The sequence below is a fragment of the Haliaeetus leucocephalus genome, unplaced genomic scaffold (genome assembly GCF_000737465.1).
Source record: "Haliaeetus leucocephalus isolate CR32 unplaced genomic scaffold, Haliaeetus_leucocephalus-4.0 Scaffold751, whole genome shotgun sequence".
Lineage (NCBI taxonomy): Eukaryota > Metazoa > Chordata > Aves > Accipitriformes > Accipitridae > Haliaeetus > Haliaeetus leucocephalus.
The window spans coordinates 10,253,925-10,279,459 of NW_010973187.1; the positions used below are offsets into that span (position 1 = coordinate 10,253,925).

Consider the following 25,535-nt stretch of genomic DNA (forward strand, 5'->3'; position numbering starts at 1 on the left):
TTTAGGAGCTACAAAGGACTGTTAAGTATAGAAACAGGTTATGACATCCTTTTTTTTCCTGACATTTCAAATAAATACAACAAAAGTGAAGCTCTAATACAGAACTGTTCAGTAGGAACAGCTGTGTTATCATTTCTGGCAAGCTTAGAAAAATCTATTTATAGGAAGTGCTTGATAAAATATACTATGTTTGTGAGGGGAAGAGCTTGGATTTTGGCTTCTTATTTCTCTCCTTGAGTATTAATTTCAGCAAGCAAGATGAGGCTAGAATTTAGGAAAAAAAATTTAGTGTCAAGGATAATAAAGCACTAGAACAGACTAATGAAGCTGTAAAGCCTCTATCACCACTAAGAATTTTTTGGTGCAAGTTAGCAAAAGCCTTTTAGGAACAATATTGTGTTTTGAAGCAATGAGATGACCTCTTGAACTCCCCTCAACCCCACTCCTGCTACATAATAGCTTATACGTATTTGAGCACTGAACATTATTGGCCTTAAAACAGATCTATTTTACTTACTTTTTTGTCCTGGAGTATGCACGAAATTCAGGGTCCTAATCACACTGCTAAATGGAGGAGATCACCTGAATTATCCAGGAAGATGACATTGAAAAACCCTAGGAGTGGCATTCCTCAGGGGTCGGTATTGGGACCGGCGCTGTTTAACATCTTTGTCGGCAACATGGACAGTGGGATTGAGTGCGTGCTCAGCCAGTTTGCTGATGACACCGAGCTGTGTGGTGAGGATGACATGCTGGAGGGAAGGGATGCCATCCAGAGGGACCTGGGCAGGCTTGAGAGGTAGGCCCGTGAGAACCTCATGAAGTTCAAGAAGGCCAAGTGCAAGCTCCTGCACATGGGTCGGGGCAATCCCAAGCATAAATACAGGCTGGGCAGAGAATGGATTGAGATCAGCCCTGCAGAGAAGGACATGGGGCTGTTGGTTGATGAGAAGATCAACATGACCCAGCAGTGTGCACCTGCAGCCCAGAAACCCAACTGTATCCTGGGCCGCATTACAAGAAATGTGACCAGCAGGTCCAGGGAGGGGATTCTGCCCCTCTCCTCCACTCTGGTGAGACCCCCCCTGCAGTACCGCGTCCAGCTCTGGGGTCCCCAGTACAAGAAAGACACAGACCTGCTGGAGTGAGTCCAGAGGAGGGACGCAAAAATGATCAGGGGGCTGGAGCACCTCTCCTGTGAGGACAGGCTGAGAGAGTTGGGGTTGTTCAGCCTGGAAAAGAGAAGGCTCTGGGGACACCTTACTGCAGCCTTTTGGTACTTAAAGGGGGCTTATTAGAAAGATGGAGAGAGACTTTTTTACCAAGGCCTGTAGTGACAGGACAAGGAGCAATGGTTTTAAACTGAAAGAGAGTAGGTTTAGTTCAGACATAAGGAAGAAATGTTTTATGATGAGGGTGGTGGTACACTGGCACAGGTGGCTCAGAGAAGTTCTAGATGCTCCATCCCTGGCAGTGTTCAAGGTCAGGTTGGATGGGGCTTTGAGCAACCTGGTCTAGTGGAAGGTGTCCCTGCCCATGGCAGGGGGGTTGGAACTAAATGAACTTTAAGGTCCCTTCCAACCCAAACCATGCTATGATTCTGTGATTCTACTCAGTATCTCCTAGTTTCAATTTCATCACAGAAAGGAATTTATTTAGAATTTAGCAGTTCACCTTCTATCATATTAATGCTTCAACCTGACTTTCACAGATTCTAAATGAACACTGATCATGAAAAGTGACTCTATTTCAAAGTTGTTTTAAATTACTCACTAGGTGAAGCAGCCCTTCTTCCGACTTACACCAGACAAGGCTCAGGTTCAGTAATCATACATTCCAGCATCTTCTTCTTTACTCTATTTTTGGTGGGGGGATCCCGCTGTTTGCTTTCCGGTGTTGAAGGTCTTCATTATTAACTGGTATTTGTACTAGATGTGCCAGCTGGTATTAAACGAGATTTCCTTTATAACCATATCTTTTTAAATACATAGATTACAGAATTCTACCAAAACTTTCTTCTTTCATTTTTCCCCCAAAATGACACCATGTAGCTTTGTCGGATTTTTGATGGAATTGCTAGCACTCCGATTCCCAGTCCAAACACCCTGACCCCATTATACCTCCAAGAAGTCACCAGAAGAAACCTCCTGAAAGTCCCAAGCAGCCTTATGTTGGTGGAAATGCATTTAAGAGCTAGTCCAATAAAACTGATTAAAAACATTAGGCAAGCAAATTATCTTTCCAGGTGATTATTGAAGCATCATATCAAAGGGTGATATTTTGGTTTCAAGGTGAAACATGTGCTTTCAGGTTTTCCTGGTTTTGTTTTTCCTTGTTTGTCTTCTTAACATTTGTTAATTTTCTACAGATTTCATGGGAAAGGCAGACATTTTTTAATGAAAGCTTAAAATAAAAATCAAGTTTTTTATAATTTTGTTGCCACATGATTTAATGGCTAATAGCCATTCAGTCCCAGTTCATACAAGAGTGGCATAAGCTGCTGGCCAGCCACTAGTTAATCACAGTCAGGTTTCCTGGATTATTTACTTGTCTTTTAATGACACTTTATAATAACAGTTCAGGAACAGGATGATTTGTAACTATGTAACGCAATGGTTTTTGTGATGTTGATACAGGAATATAGAAGATTATCTTTTTTCCGCTATGTTTCTGTCTCTGGCTGCAGTCTTTATTCTTATTTAAATTCTTTCTGCTTCTTTTTAGGAAAACCAGCTGGATTATACTGGCAAATACCTCAGGAAGGCAGAGCTAATTGCTCCAATTATTACTGGAGAGCCAGGTGGGCAAATTGGAGTACGGGGCCAATCAGGGATAGATAAAAGAAATGTTTCCCAGAGTTTAGAGATGAAGCTGATAATTCTTAGGTTTACAATATTGCTGTTGTTTATCTTGAATCACTTCCTCAAATTAGTTTGGTATTTAGATATTAGTAGTATGACTATTCCTAGCTTGAGGGAGTATGTATAAAATATTATAGATAGCGTTAAAAGAAGTGAGAGAGGATGACTACTGTCAGTGCATAAGGCTGGTTCATTGCTGAAGGATCCCTTGTGACAGAAAGAGTACCTGATCTTTTCAATTTTTGAAATTAAAATTTGCATTTCCAAAAATAAAGGAGGTGTGGTATGAGGGGATCAGCACGTGACACGCTAGCTGCAAGTGCTTTCATTGCTTATTTTCTATTCCCTTGTGTCCCTTTTTTTTCTCTGTACTGAAGCAAGTACTCATGTGAGAAATCATCCTTGCTGGTGTTTTCTGCTTTAAATTTTGTTGGCATTGATTAGTCTTATGCTGTCGAGAGTACTAGATAGTAGACCTTTGGCAGAACCTGATGGCAGAAAGGAAGGTTGTGATCTTATATTAAAGACAGTTTAAACAATGCCAGGTTGAATTGTAGTGTTTTTATTTATAGAGATAGTAGAGAAGTCTGGCAATACCTTATTCTTTCAATTATATCTCTTTCTGGGCAAGGATCATATTTTACTCAGTAATATCTTATTTCACAAACTGACCTCATGTACATGTAAATTAGAATGGCAATAAGACTATAAAAGCAGATATTACAGCTGCTAAAAATGGGTTTTAAAAAAAAGATCACCAGGCTTATATTGCTCTTTAGGAAAGACACAGTGTGTGCAGCAATTTCTTTTGCTATGTACTACTGGACATGACTCAAAACCAAAGAATGCAATTCAACCACTGTTCAAGTCAGTGCTGGAAACATTTCAGATTGGCTGGAATTCTCTTTAAATTCATGGATCAATATCCATTACAATCAAGTCAACAGTCTCATACTTAGTCAGTACAAGATCCTATTGATTCAGGAAAAATATTTGAAAGTCCAGACTGTTTTTTCAGGTTCTCTTATGTTTTAGTATATGTCAGGATTAAAGGTTCAATACTCCTGAGGTATTTGAGTTATTGGGAAGGCAGAAAACAGCAAAGATAGTATTTGACGTGTGTGCAAGAACAAAATAGATGGTGCTCCCGGTGGTTTAGATATACCAGTCTAAAAAGACCTTGAAAAGAATTGAATCGAGCCTTTTTGCAGAAACATGGAACTATTCCAAAATAACATAAATTCTCTGCTATTGTGAAAGTGTCTGGTTTTGAATTGGTCATTTAATGCTGGTCTATATACTGCTAGTGTGTTATGAGTTGAGAATTATGTTGTAGGAGATAGGAATTTTCTCTCCAGAAGATAAAGTTCAGTTTAACAAAATTTAAGAAAAATAAATACATGTTAGCATATGATTTGTAGGTTAATTGGAGTTACTACTCTTGCTAGTGACCTTGGGCATGTGGATTCACAATTCTTCTGTCTATTCAGTCACTTGCTGACATAAACACAGAAGTGAGCAGTTGTATAATAGATAATGATTCTTTCAATTTTGCTTGGCAATAACAGTTCTCAGACACTTACTGCCCAATACTACACATGTGACATGCTGATGTTGCTTCAGTAATTGAAGCTCAATACAAAGTAAGAAACTGAAAAGAAAGTGAGATTTTCCTGGCACAGAGTCACTAACGGTATCTGTTTAAGACAAAACACTGGATGAAGCGAGTGAGATGTGCGTGCCTGAAGCTCCTAGTCAACGGCACAGAAGAAACCACTGTCAAAGGATAAAAGTGTTTCTACTTCTATAACTGCAAAATACCTTTGCCTGAATTGGCAACTGTTCCCCGAATACCACTGACACAGGACAGGAGTATTTGCAGTTTGTGTGTTGAACCCTTCAGTAATCATTGTCACCTCTTTCAAATCACAGAATCATAGAAGATTTGGGCTGAAAGAGACCTTTAAAGATTATCTAGTCCAACCCCCCTGCCATGGGCAGGGACACTTTCTGCTAGACCAGGTTGCTCAAAGCCCCATCCAACCTGGCCTTGGACACAGCCAGGGATGGGGCAGCCACAATCTCTCTGGGAAACCTGTGCCAGTGTACCACCACCCTCATCATAAAACATTTCTTCCACCTCCCTCAACCTGCTGGTCACGTTTCTTGTGATGCAGCCCAGGACACGGCTGGCCTTCTGGGCTGTGAGTGCACGTGGCTGGCTCCTGTCTAATTTCCCATCCACCAATATCCCCAAGTCCTTTTCTGCAGGGCTGCTTTCAATTAACTTATCACCCATCTTTGAGTATTGGTAAGAAAAATGAGCTCTGTCTAAACTCCCTCCCACTTTACTCATTTTGCAGGTTGTGTTTTTTTCTATTCTGTAGTTGAGGCTTCTGGAAGAAGTAATATCTACTATAATTTTTCTGATTACTGACAAAGAAAAGCAACCAAGGCAATTGGTTTAATAATTAGAAATAAATTGTTAGAGTTTAGTGGAGAATTTCCTTCACACCAAAGGAAGTTAAGGATTTATTTATAATACCTAGAGTATTTAGACTCATCATATAGTCTGCAAGGAGACTTAGATATCTGCAGGGGCAAATTGTAGCACATAAACTAGATGCTGATATACTTTTTAACACTGGTCTGTAGTGGTGGTATACCAGTCCCCACAGAGAGTGAGGATGTAGTCCTAAAATGGAATGCTGCCGGTCTCTGGAGGCACACCAGAAACCACTTGCTGCCTGTAACTGGCTGCTCTCAGGACAATAACTTGTGTTCATCTATTTTACAGCAAAGCTGACTTCTGTCCTGTAGCGCCCTGGTATCCAAGGGCTGCTGAGGTGGCAGAGGGCACCTTTGCTTCTCTCATTCTGAGACAGAGATCCTCCAGCATGAGCCCCTCTGGACTTCCTCAAAATAGGAATTCCACTAATTTTGGCATCAAACCACCAGAAAATCTGCTCTCCATGAATTATGGAAATCCCTCTTGTCCAAACCCAGAACATCCATCTCAGAGTCTCTTTATCCCATTTTTCACATTTTCATACCTAAATTACAGTGCTTCTCTATTAAATATCAAAGGACTTATTCCAAACATTTAAAACAAGTGACTGGGTGTTTGAACATCTGGTTTCCCTTATGCACCTTTGTGGGGGAAGTGTCTATAAATATAATTCTTGCTTCCTTTCAAATTTTTTTTTTTATTTTTTTTTTATGTTTGAGCAGTTAAAGAGAAAAATGCTTGTGAGGGAAAAATGGCTAAATATGTCTTTCTGGTATTCATGTTAAATGACCTAAGATGAGGTTATGTTTCACAGAAGTTACCTTCTAATAGATGCAAAAATATAAATTAGACTTGATTATGAAAGAAGGAAAGTCTCAGATGATCCCAAAGTTACATAAATTTAATAGTTAATGTGATCTCTGTCCTACATTGTTCCCAGTCTCAGTGTTTTCATTCAAAGTCACCATTGCTTGTGCAAGGGCAATAAAATTCACCTTAATTTTAATCCAGCAAGAAGTTCAATTCTAATTATAACCTCCTTCATGAATATTAAGCATCATGTTTTAAACTGATCTCATAGTCCTCTTTTTTTTGTGAAATGATACAGATAACTGCAAGAAAAGTTTCTCATCTGCAGTAGAACTCGTATTTTCAGCCTGGCCAAGCAAGACATCAAAGTACAGATTTGTGCATAGGCAAAAGCATTTGCAAATCTCAGTAAGTGTATTATGATTAGCCCTTAATAATTTCCTTCATCTGTCTTTTTTCTCCTCTTACTTATAACTTTCTCATTGAAGGTCCAAAATTAAGACCATTTCTTTCTGAACATCCTCATAAGGACTAATATTATAGTTATGATATTTCAACCATTGGAGTTAAAAAAAATCAAAATGCTAAATTTTTAAGGTGTGGAGATGCAGCAAGTTGATTTAAGCAACATCTCAAGCCCTTAGTCTGTTCTCAGTCATACCACAGTGAGTCCTTTGGCTTAAACAGAGTTACTCTAGCTTAACTAAACAGCAAGTAAAAGGAGAATGAATTTTTTTTCCTGAGTTTTAATTACTTCAAAGAATGTGGAAATGCTTAGTTGTGCCTGTGCTGTCAGTTTCTTTCATGCCTTATTTTACTTGAGAGTGCTAATCCACATTATTACTCCTGGGTATCCCTTCAAGAGAAAGTGTTATACAGTTTGCAAGATAATTTACTCCAGGGTCTATTCCGTGCAGACATGATGGATGAAAATTTCACCAGGACTATTCAGAAAGCTATAAAGGAAAATTTAAAAGTCAAATGATTGCCAGTCATTTACTTACAGAGGTCATGCACCTTTCCTCCAAAATGTTATTAGAACGACCTCCTAACCTGTTTTAAGGTTTGTGTGGTATTTCAACCATTTTTCTCATAAATAAAGATTAGACTGTCTTAAGTAATGAAATATAAACTTAAGTGATGAAACTGTTAAATTGAATTTGTTAGTTTATAATCCAGGATGATGATCCACAAAGCTCAGAAATTAAGGAAAAAAAAAAGGGTGTTTCTTAGCTTAGATTATTGTGAATAAAGGAAACAAAAATCACAGTATTGTAAAACTTGCCTGTTAAAGCATGATGTTATCACAGAATTTGTTTCTTGTTTTTTAAAAATCTGTAACTCAGGCTACCACACAGCATGCAAAAAAGGAAAACCCTGGAAGAGTTCATTAAAGATTATGTAAACGAAGAGTGCATATCACTAGTATTTCATCTTGCAGAATTTCCATAAGTATGTGTGCATCATCAGACTTTGAAATAGTACAAATCTATTCCTTCTGCTCGGTTGTGGAAATACATCTACACAGGCCTTATTGGAATATTCTGCAATCTTCTGTCCAGGTTCAGTCATTTATACAGAGAGAGAGTTTCTTACTTGCAGGACTTCATTTTACTACACTCAAAGGATGATGCTCAAAGGACCACTGGAAATGTCAGAAAGTGAGCCTCTGAGCCATGGCAGAACTGTGTAGAGAAGTTTTGGTATTCAGGACACGGACTGGATGGGAATTTGGTTTTTTTAAAGTCAAAAACCAACTCTCTTGGAAGATGTGGTTGGGGAGCTACTCTGTTTCTATACAAAGTTTATAATTCTCTGATTGAAAATCCTAACAACAATGATGCCAAGCACAGAAGATGACAAGCACTGTGAGTACTCATTCATTCCAAAAAATACTGAAGGAGTGAAGCCAGGCCATGCTTACAGATATGTTCATCTTTCCTAAAAGAGTCTTTGTTTGAGATGAATCTCAATATCTGTGATCCTAGAGGAATGATATTTTGCATGTGTATAGTATCTTCAAAATTAGAAGATCCAAAATTTCCTTATAGTAAACTATTTCCATTAAAATGCTATTTATATATCTCTCTTCTACTAGAAATAATGGCAGCTTGGGCTTACCTAGTAAATTCACACTTTTGAAATATATGAAAATAATTATCCCCATATATTTCTTAATTGGATAAATAGTTGGTAGGTGGAAATACCATCTGGATCTATTGACTGAGCAGTTTCATAGGGCAGATAGACCAATCATGATCTACAACTGAATCGAGTTATTAATCATTTGCTTTTAATTGTTAGTTTCAATCCTTACATGGAATGCAATTGTTTTTTTTGTCTGTAATGTCTGTAATATTCCATAGCATGTCATAAGAAATCTTTAAACAAAAGATATTGCACTTTCTGAAATTAATAGAGAAATTGGTTTGCATAACTCAATGAAGATCACAAAATGTATAATAAAATTTACTGAAGTTTAAGAAGATGACGTATTTTATCTGCTCAGGGCAGATTGTCTAGTGTAAGATAGCATGCAACAATGCATATCATAAAAATAACTGTAACACAGTGTCCAAGAACAAAACTCTGAATTATTTTATATTATTAAGTAGTACGAAAATACAGAATATGACAAGATGATATGTTCAGAGAAACAAAGATTATCGTAGCAATACTCACAGTTATTTATATTGACCATTTGGTTGTGTCAGCAAAGTAAATAGTACTGTTTTCCAATATTTACTTATAACTTAACCAATACATATTAACAGCACAAAAACTATTCCCAACAAAACATGAGCACATTTATCAAGTGGGTAAACAATTACAAAAGGAGCATATTTTTCCCTGGTGATTCCACTTATGCACATGCCTGAATTTTGGTGTCATACCCTGTGAGCTGAATCTGAATCCTGTTGCTACAGTTTCGATTCAGCTGCCTAGAAACCGGTTTTGATTGCCATTCGAGAGTCCTACCTTGCTTTGCCTCCAGCTACTGGTCTTAAATATCTTGCTCCTCTAAGTCCCCTGCCATACTTGCCAGGCCTGTGTGAATGACTTGGATGACTAAAACACTTCAAGTAGCAGTAGATCCGCATGTTGAAGCAATTAATTTATTCTGCACAGTTTTAAAGAGAGCAATCCACAGGCTACTTTTCACAGAAGTTATCCGTTAAGAATATTTGAAAATGTAAAAATAGTACTATTATTAAAAGGTTTTAAGTACAACACTAAATCCTTATTTTCAAATGCGAATACAAATGTCAGCTATGGGAACTCTCTACAAATTAATGAAAAATGGGAATGAATATTTGCTTCCAGTTAATTGCAGAGCTCATCTGGTCCACAACACAGATAACTGAACTACAGAAAAGATATCATTTGATCATTAAGACTTTAAGATTTTCATTCACTTTTGTTCATCTATGAAAAGAATACCACAATAATTCTTTAATACTGAAGTAATTCTCAGTTAATCTTGAGTTCCTCTAAATTCTGAACTACTTCCTCACAAGATAATTATATTTACATGCTGAAACTGCAATGCTCTTGAATTGTTTTCCAGCTTTTAGTTTAATTTATCATTTGAGATTGATCTGTCCCATCTTAGTCAGCTAGAAATCAGACACTAAAAACTAGGCAGGCTGCCCCAGCTTCTCTCAATGGGGAGAAACAACACTTAGTAAGAACCACTTATTTAATCAGACAGAGTTGTAACTCTTAGAGTTCTCAAGTTTGTATGGTGAATTGTACCATAAGTGAAAATTAGGGAATTGCAGGTCTTGAGTTATTTGCAGATTTTGAAATGCTATATACACATCTTCTCAAATGTTTCAAAAGGTGTTTTCTTTGGTTGAGTTTGTTTGGGTTTTTTGTTTGTTTTTGGTTTCTTTTTTGAATGACACAAACACTAAATTAAAACATTTTGTATTTGTAGGTTCTGAAATTTATGATCCAAGACCTTAACTAAGGGGCAATTTATGATGAACAAAATGATGAAAAGTATTTGTTTACAAATATAATTCTGTATAAAAAACATCATGACAAAGTAAAAATGGAAAATTCCTGATTTCCCATTTTCATCTCACCATTTCTCTTTTAAAAAATGGTTTGTTTTTCAAATACTTAAAAATACCATTGAACAAATTGAAGTTTGATAAGCAGCTGAATTTGGATTTTTGTATGATGAGTACTATGTACTGAAAGATTTAGTAGAATGCATATACACAGTTAAGGATTCTTGATGTGGAAAAGACAGTTTTAGAGTTCTACCTTCAAATTCTAATTTGATTTCATCAAATCTGTGGAACATTAGACTGCTTTTACCTCAAATATAGCAACAGCAATTATTTCCCCATGTATACAGATTGCAGAAACCTGAAAAATGTTGATTTTTTTTTAAGACTGAACTTAACATGAAGTTAACTTCAATTGTATATATGAATTTCAATTTATGAATTAATACCTCAAAGCTGCATTGAAATGCATTTAGTTGATGAAAGTATTATTTTAATAATAAAATGGAGGTAATGATAATTAAGTTTTATATTTGAGGTCAACAGAAACATACACATGAAAGAATATACCTTATATGCAAAGGGAAATGGAATTTTCCTAACATATCCTTCAATACAAAACACTCTCAATTTTCATGCAGTTCTCCATTATTGCACATGAAAGAGATAATCACATTGCTCATGAAACTTTGAAAGCCATTCTGTCAGGCTCTTTCCAGCTCCAGTATTACAATGTCTCCTTCTTTGGCAGCATCACATTCATACTGAAAAAATTCACTCAGGATTTCCTAATCAGATAAGAATTTCACTATATTCTAAGTGCAGCCATCGAACCTGATGTTCAGCTAATATTTTTATTTAAACTTAATGTTTTATGTAGACACCAAAATTAATAATTGCTTTAAGAAGTAAATATTCTGAAATGTTATAAAAATAGAGCCTGACAGCCATTGGATATTTTCTTCTAATTTAATGAGTATTGAGTCAGCTCCATACTTCATATTTTTTATTCAAATACTATGAAAAGCAATGAACATTGAAAGGCAGATATTATTCATTGCAATCTAACTATTTAATTACTTTAAATAAACAGGTAAGACACTGTTCTCCTTTAAACTGAAGACTCATTACATTGGTGCTATGTGTAAAGGGCCCTTAGAGTAAATGAAAGTCAGGATCTTAATCTACAATACAAAGAGAGCATAGGCTAACCTTTCATAGCACAACAAGTAAGAGAAATAAACATATCAGTTCTATAAACATGGGATACCACTGTAGTGTTGTTTGTATTTCTTTTTACCTTCTGCATCGGTTAATCCTACTCCCGACTGCTTTACAGGTTCTTGTCCGTTCTGGCTCATCTTCCCTCTGTTAAAAGATATGGTGGTAGTTGTCAATAAGACCATGAAGAGTTGAGATCTAAGAAAATGATACATCCAAGCCAATAAGGCTTGGTTCTGTACAAAAAGACAAAATCACAGGTATTTCTAAAAAAAAAAAAAATATATATATATATTTAATTTCAAGAAAATAAAGTGGATTATAGTTTTTTTCTATTGCTATTTGGACAATTACTTAAGAATATTATTTTTTTCTTTTTTTTGAGGCAACTGAAATCATATCTTGTTAAGATTGTACATTCTTATAGAATGGGGCCATCAAGTGCTCTCTGCTACCTGCCCCCCACCAGCCTGGTGTTCTGCAACCAGTCTGCATAGCTCCTCTCCTCACTTTATCCTGTTACAGTGAATAGTGAAATATATAATAAGGAGTCACAAAATTGATATTTGGTCTACAATACCATTACTTCAAAGGTAAGGCATGTTTGTGGTCATTTTCTTCCTTTAATGATTGCTTTTACATTACAGTTTATGTTTAGCATAAGAAACAACTCAGTTCTGAGAGTTACATTAATCTTAAAATAAGGTCAGTAAATTATGCTCTGGAGGTGCCTATCTTTCTCCAGTTGATGTAGAAAGAACCTGGATTGGAATCTAGATGGCTATTTTTAGGCAATGAAAGTTAGGTAAAATTTAAGCTATCTTTAAACACACTTGTTGCAAACTCTAAGGCATGATTACAGTCACTCTCAAAAATGTCTGCTACTATGAGGTGTTTGTGCTTCTATTTGTCTTTCTCCTTGAAGACTCTGAAATGCTGTGATAGAGAATATAAGGCATTATCTTCAGATGCATGTGATTCCTCTGGAGTTAAAGGGTTAAAGGGTCAGCATTTTTCTTTGCTACCAGTGAGCCAGCTTCATGTTCACAACAGCAACAGAAGCTGTCCAAGTTCACAATGAACTAAACAATTAGTATAAAATGTCAGTTCTTAAAGTGATTTAAAATTCAATTTTAACTGAAAGTTATTCTTTTTTTCTTCTGTGAAGTAATGCTTCATAAAACGTATTACAAATATGATACAAGAATTATTTGTCCCTATGGTTAGATCCCTTACATATTGTTCAGTTGCTCTTCACCTTTGCATTCAAAATTAATATAATTTTACAGACTTCATCCTGGTATAGATGGCTACACAATACAAAGGCATAGAGAATCTGGTCTTTAGATAACATGAGTAACTTTCGGGGTATTACAACTGGATAATAAGAGTCTTTTTAAAAAAATATCTCCCAAATAGAAAGACTTTACAAGATTTATTCAGCTGTGTATAACTGTATATAATGGCTAATTTCCCTTGATAGTTATAACAATATTTAGTATTGGCAAGTGTTCTAATTAGTTACCTCATCAAACAATTCCCACAGTGTCACTATTTAATTCTTTTATTTTGCTTCATGACTAAATGTTCCTATGATTAAAAGCATTTGGACTAGAGTAAAGAGTTTAAAACTCAGCCTGTCCAATAATTTTTCTATTGATAGATCAGCAACATAATCTAAACAGGGAGTTTATAACCAAAGATGTTTTTATATGCCAAGACACTTAGAATTATTTAGCCTCCTTAATGCTTCACATCCAAATTGTGAGCTGTATTCTCATGGATATGCTGAATTAGTGTACAAGGTCAGAGTCCCTGAAGTCATTATCAAGCCAGTGGGAATGCAAATGTTGACTAGAATTTCAATCATACATATATTCAGACTTATAAGAATTTTTATCCAGAATTCAAAATGGAAACAGTTATCTTTTTTAAAACCTTCTCCCCAGGAATTATCCCAAAGGTCTCTGATGGTAAACAGTAATTTTGTCATTCGTCTTCATTACATTGCTATGTAAAGCCCTTAAGACTACAATGGAAAAGAAAGCATTTCCCATCTATATAAAAGTCCTGTGTAATTTTTAAAGTCTCTGTCTAATATGAGCATATAAACAATTTATTTTAAAAATGCCATAATAATAAAAAAAAAAGATAGTCTAGCCCTTAGCAGAAAATAAGAGGCCTAGATATATTTTATTTGATTAAGTAAAATTCATGGGAACAAATTACTAAGAGAAAAGCCGAAGCCATGGAGACTTCTTCCTGCTTTCCAGTAGAAGTGGGGCTGATTTCAGGCTTAATAGACTGGTGAATCTGTCAGAGAAATACCAAGTAACTGTAGATAATGTCACATTGCTAGGCAATACAGAGTAAGTGATACTATTTAGACTCAAATTTAGCATATGTGAACTAAAAACTTCTATTAGGACCTCCATCTTGTGTTTCTGTGCACAAAGATTTTATGCATCTTTGCTTTTGTCAAAAAAAACCCAAAAATATGTTTTTATTTTGTACTTTTTGGTAGAAGTTTAACTGGCTATCTAGTGTTAACTTATTTGTCAGAAGTCTGGACATTTGGTATCTCTAGCATCTTGCAGTTTCTACATCAGTGTTGCTAATGTGTTTAGTAATAGGCACTTGCAACTTTTCATCTAGATTTTCATAAGGAAGTCCCGTTCCTGTCATGCTTTTTTGCTTTCATTAGGAATGACGGCAAAATAATTTTCTTTTGAGATTGTCAAACCCAATTAAAGATCGTCTTTTTGCCACTGGTCAGTACAACTCATTTTAACCTAGAACAACATGAGTGAAAAGTTCAGTGAGGATTAAACAATTGGCACCCCACAACCTGAGCTCACATTGTCCTCCTAGATTCTGAAGATCAGATTGAGATATTAGATCTGTGTCTATTTTCATTTTAGCTACTAATAAGCTGTAGAGAAATACCACTGGGCTTTATTTTAGAAAATGATGAATACATAGAAATGTCACAGTTCTAGAGAATGAATTTTTTCTTTATTCAAGCTTTTTTTAGGAAGATTATATCAAGCTCTTGTGACTAATAATTCAGGACTTCAAGGGAAAAGCAAAAACTTGTGTCCCACAGAAAAACATGGAACAACTATTGCAGTCACTGAATGAGCAATGACCACCAACTAATATTTTGAGAACAGTCAATCTATAAAATTTTCAGGCCAGAAACATTAAGTTGATCAGGAGAAATTACTTTTGCCTATAAAGGAATATAAATGAAATTGCTAAATGAAGGTGCATGCTACCAAAGTTGAGGGGAAAAAATCCTGGCAAAACTTTTCTCTGTGGAGTAGTTAACTGGGTAAAATGTTTGAAAATTAAATCATTTTATAGGATCATTACACTGATAGTAGCTTGATAATTCCTACAGGGACTCCATCCCCAAAAGCTTTTTCCAACCAAGAACAGAGAAATTCTACTCAAAATCTTTAAAACTTGGGAAAAGTTGGGTTATATCTGGAATCTGAATTTGAGTTGCACTACACTTCTTTGTAGAAGGAGGTCAATCTGAAAACTTAAACTAAGCATTCTCAGGCCTACAAAAGTTGTACTTTTAAAACACAACTCAAGCCCACCTCTACACACTTTCATCAAAGGCTGAGACTAGCACCTCTCCTGTCTGACAGCATGTCGTGGTTTAACCCCAGCCAACAACTAAGCACCACGCAGCCGCTCACTCACTCCCCCCCCCATCCAGTGGGATGGGGGAGAAAATCAGGAAAAGAAGTAAAACTCCTGGGTTGAGATACGAACGGTTTAATAGAACAGAAAAGAAGAAACTACTAATGATAATGATAACACTAATAAAATGACAACAGTAGTAATAAAAGGATTGGAATGTACAAATGATGCGCAGGGCAATTGCTCCCCCCCCGCCGACCGACCCCCAGCCAGTCCCCGAGCGGCGAATCCCTGCCCCCCACTTCCCAGTTCCTAAACTAGATGGGACGTCCCATGGTATGGAATACACTGTTGGCCAGTTTGGGTCAGGTGCCCTGGCTGGGCATGAGAAGCTGAAAAATCCTTGACTCTAGTCTAAACACTACTGAGCAACAACTGAAAACATCAGTGTTATCAACATTCTTCACATACTGAACTCAAAACATAGCACTGTACCAGCTACTAGGAAGACAGTTAACTCCATCCCAGCTGAAACCAGGACACAGCAATAAATTCATGAGGTTGAGCAGAGGTTTGGTTGGTTATTAACAATTCAATGCTCAAAAAAGCAGCATAAAAGTTGAGCTCTGAGAAATTCTCCTGAGTTAGCTGCTATTCTACTGCGTAACTCAAGTCTGCAGAGGAAACTACATAAGAAAATGACTGACAAGTGAAAGGGTTATACATAGTCAGTGCACGGAGAATATAGTATATTAAAGGAAAAGCCTTACATTCTTGGGATGGGAAATAGATTATTCTCTCCTGTGGCACTGCTGCTGCCTTCGCTATCCATGCTGTATCCACTGCCAAAGCTACTGGCTGACGAGCCAGTGGAGACAGAACTTTCTGCAGGTCGGTGATTAGTAGACCTTGCTGTACAGGGTAGGAACAGCGGGTTACCAAAAACCTTGTAAGACATAAGTATCATCCACGTTAAGAAAAAATGTAATTCATCAAAATCACATGCTGCAAACACTTTCACTTTTATACTTTACATTCCAATATTGCGTTATCATCTTTTGCAGATGATGCTTATTTTCACATAGAATAAGGTGTTCTAAACCTAATAGTATACAGCCACATTTTTTTCTCCAGTCATGTTAATAATTCAAATCAACAGCCTGATGGAAAAAAAGAATGGGTTACATTGATTAACACTGCTTTTCTGATTAAACCTACAGAAAACCAGTTATTCATCTGAAACATTTCATCTGGTAATCTTGTAAAAATGAAGGTCCCAGTGGCCCTTCCTCATATTTCTCAAGAAACATTCTTTGCATTTGGTGATTTTGAGAAGGAGAGCAAGCTGAAATGAAATATAAAGGAAAGGAAATATAGTACACCATCTACAGTCACAAAGACTGTATGAAGACCTCCACCCCTCTTCAGACGTAACACAGCTACTGCATTATATTTCTCAACTGCCTCTACCCATCTGGATCTCTCTTACTACATGCCTAGAATTTTAATGCACATGTTTTGAAAGGAGATGCCCTAATCTTGTTTAAGAACATTTGGTGTAGAAAATGCACACCAGTATATGTTATATTTACTTCAGATGCCTTATTTTGTGTTTTGGATATTATTGTACTGCATGAACAAATCTTCCAGTATTCGGGCTTTAGCAAGTTGAGAAATATAAACAAAAAAGGACACAGTGACATTACACATAATAATTAATACAGGAACAGTAGAGTAGCTATTCTCATATTGAATAACACAATTGTCTGGAAATATTAATACAGATTTTTTGAATTTTTTTTGTTAAATGTCCTCTATTACACCTACTATTGACATGTTTCATCTATCCAACTGACTGAGCATATATACTGAAGATAAAAAATACTTTTTTGTAAAGTTATTTTCCTGTGAAGACTTAATGAAGTTTTATGTTATTTTGGTGAACTGTGAAATTCTAATGCAAGCAGTTAAAAGAGATTCTTCTTTAAACAAGAAATTAATCAAATACCTAAATGGAAATTACTTCAAATAAGAGCCAGAGCCCCAACAGTGTCTTGCCTTAAACTGGCAACCAATATTATTGATGTCTGACTGACTGAATAATATTTTTAGTGAAGACAGCAGCCTGCCGCCTCATGTGGGACCAGGAAGCTGAGTGTGACTCTTCAGACATAATGCAAAAACAATTTAATAATTGAATCTAGAAGAGAGGAATGAAACAATTCACATATGATCAATCCTTGGGCCAAACTGTGAGTTAAGACAGAACTCTGACTTTGCAAAGTGGTTCTTCACTGCTAAGCTGAGCTGTCACATAACTTTATTTTTTTTTAAATTCTGTCGGCCTCCTCTGTTTCTCTACAGCCTACAGCCACAGAAGGAATCTGTCGGTCTAAATTATTTTCAGACAAGAATATTCTTTAGCTCTATTTCATGATTTTATATACTGATCAAAGGCTATCTTCTTGGATGTTGATACAATTTAATAAACTGCAAAATCATACTGTCATTAGCAGATACTCTCAGTATCTCATCTGGAGAGAAAGCCGCCTTTTTGTTTTTTTCCAGCAGAGACAGCCAGAAGACAGCAGTGTGTCCTGCTTGGGCACCTGTGAGCAGCGGTTGCTCTCTTACTTTCAGTTTGTGGTACTGTGAGTGAATTCCTATGACTAAGGTGACAAACAGCGAGCTCTGTTGGGAAATGCTGGGCAAGAGCGAGATGTCAGAGAAGCGAGGTCAAGCTCTCCTTTATGGTGCTTTATTGCCAGCTGCCCTGTAGTCAACAGCCTGAACTGGGGCTATCTCATGCCTGTCCCAAACTAATCCATAACCCCGGTTCTCATAGTGTTTGTGTGACCTCTATGACTTCTGATGTTTGTTGTTTGGGATTCTGAGGGTTTCTTTAGGTTGGGTTCTTTGGGGTTTTTTTTGCCATGGCATGACAACTGCCTCATAGGTGAGGACAATGGGAAAGTCACACATCTGCAAAATCCATGGAAGCCAAGACAGTATTGTACCAGCACAAAAAAGAGTCTTTAGTCCTTCTCTTAGGCATGGATTTGCTTAGTGTAGCATATATCTCCACCATAACATATGCGGCCGAAAGGATGGTTCATATTGGGGTTTTATTTTTATTGACTTTGCTGTAAAAGCTAGTGCCTGAAGTAATTTCTTATATCTTTACTGGTGGATTTCTAAAACCAGTAAGAACCTAGAATTCAGTTCAAGCAGAAAAGCTTGAATTAAGCCTTTATAAATGGTTTAGAAGTTTTGCTACATCTATTTATAATCAAAACAGCTGTATCCTGATGATACATTCAGTATGCTGTATTTTTAGTTTCTCTACTGTTTTGCCTAATTTACATCTTTTTCTGTATTAATGTTTTTTCCCCTAAGATCTCTTGGTGAATAGTTATAATGGATCCAAGTTTAGATTCATGACTGGATTTTGAAAATTCTACATTTCAATTTTTTTTTTTCCCTGTCTGCTCTATGAAAGCAATGAACTACAGCGTCAGTTTGTGACAAGAGATGAAATCCACAGACAGATTCTTATCCACATAAAGGACAAGTAACTAAAGTGAGATTAGGGGAGGTTCACTTCTGAGTTACAGAGCTTCTGCTTACAGCTGCCTATGCTAGAAAATGCCTAAATTCTCAGGGTTTGTCTGTAGAGAGTTGAATAGTTTCATATGGATTCACTCTGGCCCAAAGATTGGATATTCTCTTCTGGTATCACAGAGGTGCTTGATACTACAAGGTGCAGTCTTGCTTTACTTAAATCTACATTTATTTGAATAGGAATCTGGGCAAAGGCAATTGCCATCATTTGAGTATTAAGTATCCAGAGTATGGAAGAGCTATCTTTCATTGCTTCCTTGCCCTTTGGTTTTCCAAATTATTTCCTGGTTAGAAAAAAAACCAAAACCAAAACCAAAACAAATTTTAGAAACTGTTAGAAAGCTTAGTAAACTTTTAAAATACTTCTTATAGGCAAGGTCTTGTTGTCAACTACATATGATGCTGAAATCTTTCCATTTTTAGAGATAAGACTCTTCAGGATGTGGCAGATGGAAAAGACTAAGCTGAACTGAAGATCATTACCCAGCATCATCATTTGGCCTCTTTCTGGGAGAGAGGAAACACCCCTTCCCCCCTGCAGCCCCTTCTCCATGAACTTTTTATGTAGTTTATGGTACTTTTAAAGGATTGCAACAACAGCAATGTCTGGGCTGTTCAGCCATTGAACTACGAAGAATAGAAATAGGAAATGAAAGTTTAGAACTCTAATATGGGCTGGTTCCTCTGAAACAGTGCACAGAATTTCCTATTATACAAATTTATTGTAGTTTGATTTCATTTTCATCTGCTAATCCTATTTTAGTGGCTAGTTCCCCCAATGAGATGAAATATTCTCTACTTGGAAGGTGTGTTGATGGGTAGACACATCACATTTAGTAGCTAGCAATGTGGTGTTAATGCTGTCTCTGAGTGATACTGTTTTACTGTCTGTGGTACAGGCTGGCATGAGCAAAAGTTTCAGTTCAACCTTTCTAGTGAATAATACATAAATGAGTTGGAAGAGTTCTCGATTGCTTACAGTAATTCTTTCAGATTCTAAGAAAGTGGATCATAATGTTATCCCTGGTGTAGGATCAGGGTTTCCCAAGAAAAAAATGATAACGATTAGACAGATACCTTTTGTACTGTGTACTGTTTACAAAAAAAAAAAAAAAAAAAAAAAGACTTTTCCTTCAACAGAATGATATTTGACCACGTACTCCCTTATGCCTTCTTTGAAAAGAATTGTTGAGTCAAGAAAATTGAGGCTAGTGCTGACCTCACCTTTAGCTCCCTCTTTTAATTTTTATTTTTTAAAATTATTCTTATTCTTATCATGATATTAGTTGAATGCATCTATGGCAAAACTGTGCTTTTGTTTATGCTTTGGCTTATAGACTCAGTTAGAAAATCAACTTTTATAACCAAGGAAAACATGTAATTCATGCCTCAGTGTAAAGAAAACATCATATTAAAATCAATAAGGAAGGAAAGAATGGAAGCCATATGATTTTGCTTAACCTTTCAGAAAAGTCTGTTTTACAACAGAGTGGATGCTTTTTTAAAACCTACATAAGGGAGATAGATAATTCACAAAAGACCTATAGCCATGAACTGTCAAATCAGTCAGCAGCAAAATGGAAACAATCCAGCACTGTCAGCCACTCCAGCCATTCTTTTACAGTGAATGGACTTTTTTTTTTTTTAAAGACTTAAATTTGAAAAATTGGACTATGCTGTTCTGTGGTTCCTGTGGATAAAAGAACAGACTCAAGCAGAACTTACTTCTGGGGATTAAATTGTAGATGTTCCCCTTTTCAGCTATCTGTCTAGAAGCAGAAATACATGTGTCTAAGTACACTGGGAAAGACAGTTCCATTTGTAAACCAAGCAGGAGGAGGGAAAAATGCTTTTGAGTATGCATTCAGGATTAAGTTTTGAGAATTTGCCTCTAATTTCTTGAAAAAAAAAAAAAAAAAGCTCTCTATAACTGGCAGCCTTGTGAGAAACCCTGGGTGACAAAAAGAAAAGGGCTGATAGCATCATGTTGAGTCTTCTCAAAGAGGTGCAAGCCCATGGGAGCAGATGAAATTACTGATCTGCTTTGGATAGTTATCTGCTGGCCAACAGACGGTGCATGTCACACCCAGCCTCTTCTGGCAGAAGCTTGTCCACTCTTCACTCTCAGTCACCTTGTGCTTCAAGTGCTCCAACTTCCAACCGCCCCCAAATGCCAGTTTACCTGTTTTTATGAAGGGTTTGCCAGCACTAAAAGCAAGTGCTGCTCAGGCTTGCTCTGTAAGGTTCTGCAGTGTAAAACCCTGTTTTGGGACTGCTAGTTGCATCTTTTGTGAACTGGCGACAGAATGGGGATACATAACAAAGTAGTGATCAAAGGCAAATACCTCAGGTCAGTTCTGATAGTTTCTTCTCCTCACTCTTCCTCATATTGAACAGTACTTTAGACCATGGTCTCACCCATTTCAGCCACATTTGTATATTAGACATAGCCTTGACTGTATGCTGAGCAGTGATATTTTGTGAAATTTCAACACAACTCTTTACAGAGCAATTTACCACTTGCAGTGAGTAATGGCAGAACAGGACTCATCTTAAACTGTGGTGATGGCCTTTCTTTACCGAGCAAAGCAATCCTGATTAAATAATTTTCTTCCATGTGCTCCATAGGGTTAGGCTACCATCTAATAGACTTTTGAAATAAGAGTTATCAAATGAAGAATCTGAGCAATTTCCTGAAATTACGTGTCAGCTTAAAATAGTGGAAGAGTAAATAGCAGGAATAGCCAAAGCAAAATGTGCCAGCTATTAGACTGAAACGGGACTCAAAAGACAGCCTCAGATTACTGCTATCTGCAGAGAGTGGGGACAAATTGTTCTTGTTTTGATAATGACTCTTGGAAATGGGTTATTTGTAGCAATATGAAGGCCCATTTAACTTGGAAATTAAGAGACTAGTGAAGCTAGGCATAAAACAGCTTTGGGCAGTAGATTATTTAAAGTGTGAAGGAAAATTCCTAAATTATTGTAGGAAATTAAAACATGGCATTGCCTATTAAAAGTGTGAAAATGGGTATAGACCTAAAGGGACCCCAAATAAGCAGTTATTTAAATCCATAATCATATCCAATTCAAAAGATTTATAGAACCTAGGAATCAATTTCCTTTCATTCCACATTGCTTCTAATGCCAGTAAATAGAACTTAGTGGTAAGGAAAATTCCTGTCGATTTTAATTTCTTATAGCTAAGTGGCTAGAAATTACACAGTGCTGGCTCAGACCTGCATCATGGATTTTACAGTGCTAGCAATATCTTGGTACATACATCACATCACATTTCTGTGTAGCTTTAACCTGTTATGCTGACACTTAAGTGAACTGTTGTCAAAGTTGTTGGACTGCAGCTATGCTGCCTTTTGAACTAAAGTGTTTTAAACTGGAGGTCTTTGAGAGGTGTAAATTGACTGGCTTATTTGGGTACAATTGTAAAAATGCTGATACACAGTCCATCTACCCTAGATATTCTATCTAACAGTATTAACTCTGATTGTAGACCTCCCTCTGACCAGTAAAATCACTTGACACACAGCTATTTGGAAAGTAGTTTCCTCTTAGGATATCACAGAAAAGCTTTTGTGTCATGATGGAAAATTTATAATGTAAAATATGAAATGTTCTCTGGGAGATGGGAGAAAAAAATAGGTTCTGGGTACATGCATTAGATTTGGAGGTTTTCAGAAAGTGTTGTGATTTTAAATTCCCAGAGGTTTGGGGTTGAAAAAAACCTTTCTATTGTTGAGTAAAAGAATATAGGAAAACTAGACAGAAATTTCTGTAGAAATACATTGTTTGTATTACCTTAAATGGTAATTTAACAGGTATGTTTGGACCTTTAACAGAAACACATGGTATTTTCTCTAGATCTTTAACATTTGCTAACTAATTCAGGTCAAGAGTGCAGCAGTGCTTTTCTCCTGGCAGGTTGTTTGCTTGTTTGGTTGTTTTTTTAATGTGCGCCAAATAAAAGAGGAGGTGCATACGACATCCATCATCATATCATGTTCAAGCAACAGCATATTGACTTGTAGCTTCTCTCTCACAAATGTCTGTTAGAAAGGATAGAAAAATGCATAGGACTACAATGATGTTCAGGCTTAAAATCACCTACTGAGTTATTTAAATATTAATTTATTGTTCTCCAAAGATCCTAGGAAGAATCAAAATAATTTTCTAGAAATTCTCTTCTTTGGTCATAAAATTTTTTGTTGTTGTTGACCATTTGCTATTCTGATGTAATAAAGGTATTGGTTTTTCATTGTACAATCATTGTACCTTTTGGGGCAAAAGTGGCACCTCCTCCTCTGCAAATAAGGACAAGCCCATTGAATTTTACCCATTAAGCTACACCCATGTAGAGACCACAGCTCCTTATAAAACTGTGTATTTTAAAAAATGATGAGTTACATAGATAAATGATGACTATATTGTGAACACTATCTTTTTCTTGTGCTCTGAACGTCTTATTTCACTGGAAACTACACTTTCTATTCTACTGAGGCAGAGCAGGTTCACCTTTCTACTTCACACAGACGCTGAAGGGAACTTTTGCTTGTCTTATTCAGTTTTTTGGAAGTTATTAAAACTAAAGCATGTAGTTCATTCTTTTAAAACTATAAACTGTCTTTGAGAAAGCCTTTTATATAAAATTGGTAAATAACTATATTGAAGATACACCTACTGTTTTATATGCATATATCCAGAGAACTGGTAATTTTCATCAGAATATCTCTAACTGTTCAAATATCTGAAGAATGCTAAAATAATTTCTTATATTTAAAACATAAGTGACCTACCAAGAAAATTCAATATAATGGAAAGATCCTTCTGTGGGAAAAAATTACTGACTTAAAAGGAGTTGGACTGATCTACATTATCTCTAAAACTGACTCATCTGGTGGATAAACTCTAATACACAGATTTATGTTGAAAGGAATGTGCTTAATTTTATGTGAATGTGTAATTGGCAACGATTCAGATTTTTCACAAAAACGAAATCAAATTAACTCAAACCTAGGCACTGCACCCTCCCTCTGGCTTGGATCCCTTGCAACTTCTGCCTTCAAAGAGTTGGCTCTGAAATTTTATTGTTCCTCTCTGAGGGGTGTGATGGGAATGTGTATTATGCAATTGGTTTCTTTGCAGATCACATTCTTATCTCTCACGGGCAACAAGAAAATTATACTTCAGGGTTTATTTTTAATTAAATGCTGTAGTTGAATATTGGATTTTACAAAGGTGCTGAACAAAGACCAATGTTTTCTGTTGTAGCTTCACCTTAATTTTAAACCAGATTGATTAAAATACATTTTTTTACTGTTTAAAATGAATACAGAAGTAGCTCTGTCCAATAAACTTAAACTGATGCAAGTCCTTTGCATTCATAAAATATAATATGTATACCATGAGTGCTGGTTTTGTTTATGATTTCATTTTTACTTTTCATCAGACATACAACTAATAACTGACAAAATACATTGAACAGAAAAGGTCCTGGGAGTCAGAAGTAGAGAAAGATTTCTCTGGGGCATTCTAAGAATGACTGAGGGTTCTTGTATTGTTTTGTTTTTTCAAGTGCCAATTCAATTTAAGAAAAAAAAAGAAAAAGAAGAAGCTGTTGAGAGACTAGGTTAAAGGAGGAAACTCTTTCTGAGGGTTCTTTTAGAGAAGAACTGATGATCTTTCACAGCATAGAATTTTTCCCATCACCCTTGTGGAAATCTTGCTAGATTACTACCATCTTGTGTGCTTGGGCTGAAAAAACAAACAGTTGTTCTAAGAGGTGCTGTTCTCTGATAAATTCACAAAGAAATAGCTGTGTTAAATAATAATAATAATAATAATAATAATAATAATAATAATGTGGATTTTCTGTAATGGCTTCCTTAATAAAGGGCTTTGAGACTTAGTGACAAAAAATTACTAACTTGCCAATATGACTGTTCTGGTCCATAAAACCAGTTCATAATGGGTTCTTTTCCAGGTGCCAATAAAATAGGCTGTAATGGGGGTGGGTACGACAACAATGCAGCATCCCTGTAGGAATGGACTTGCAAATTGATGATGCTCTAATATTCATTGTTCACAATATTCTGAACTTTTAGAACTTCTTAAATGCAGGAGAAACCTCTCCTTCCTGCAAAGAACTCCATAAATTGAAAGCTGTTTTGAGCATCTTTGGAGGTTTTTTCTATCCAAGGTCATAGTCTCTTCTTGTTTTACTTACGTACTCCACAAAACTGCAATAAACTAATCTTGCTTTTTATTCCTTCTGAAACGCATGAGATCCATTAACCTCAAAATGGTAATTATTGGCCCACCTCATATGAATAAATTAGGACAAACTAGTTTTGGTACAATAAGCAGAAGACAAAACTTCTCACAGATCTGAAACCAGACTTGTAAACTTTGTGTAGGTGACCATGCATTACGTATATTTGTCAGAAGTAAAAAGACAAAAGTACCTTGTCTCTTCATAGTAACTTTAACCTTGTTTATATATTAATGATATTAATGTGGACTCTTATTCCCATAACTCTCTATGATACTTCTAATATTGCTGAGCCAAGTGCATATTGATACATATCCTTTTTGCAATTTTAAAAGTAAAGAACCTAGCATAAATGTTCAGTGGCAAGAGTACTTGAAGCCAACAGCCTAGCTATTTTTCCTTATCATAAAAGTGTATGTGAACCTTGATTCAACCTTATATCACAAGCAAAAGGTTTTAGCATCGCTTGTCTATGCCAAAAGGTATCATAGACTAAAGTCTTTATGATAAATCTCTGCAGACACGACAGCTCAAAAGATCATAAGAGTTATTTA

The 25,535-nt window shown here is 36.2% G+C and overlaps 1 protein-coding gene across 1 annotated transcript in view; it reads right to left on the minus strand.

Moving 5' to 3' along the window:
• Positions 1 to 25,535, minus strand: part of PCLO (piccolo presynaptic cytomatrix protein) — a 367,233-nt gene that overhangs the window by 33,782 nt on the left and 307,916 nt on the right. The window contains 2 exon segments of the mRNA XM_010580944.1: positions 11,500 to 11,567; positions 15,845 to 15,986. Of these exon segments, the coding sequence (XP_010579246.1) occupies positions 11,500 to 11,567; positions 15,845 to 15,986 (210 nt within the window).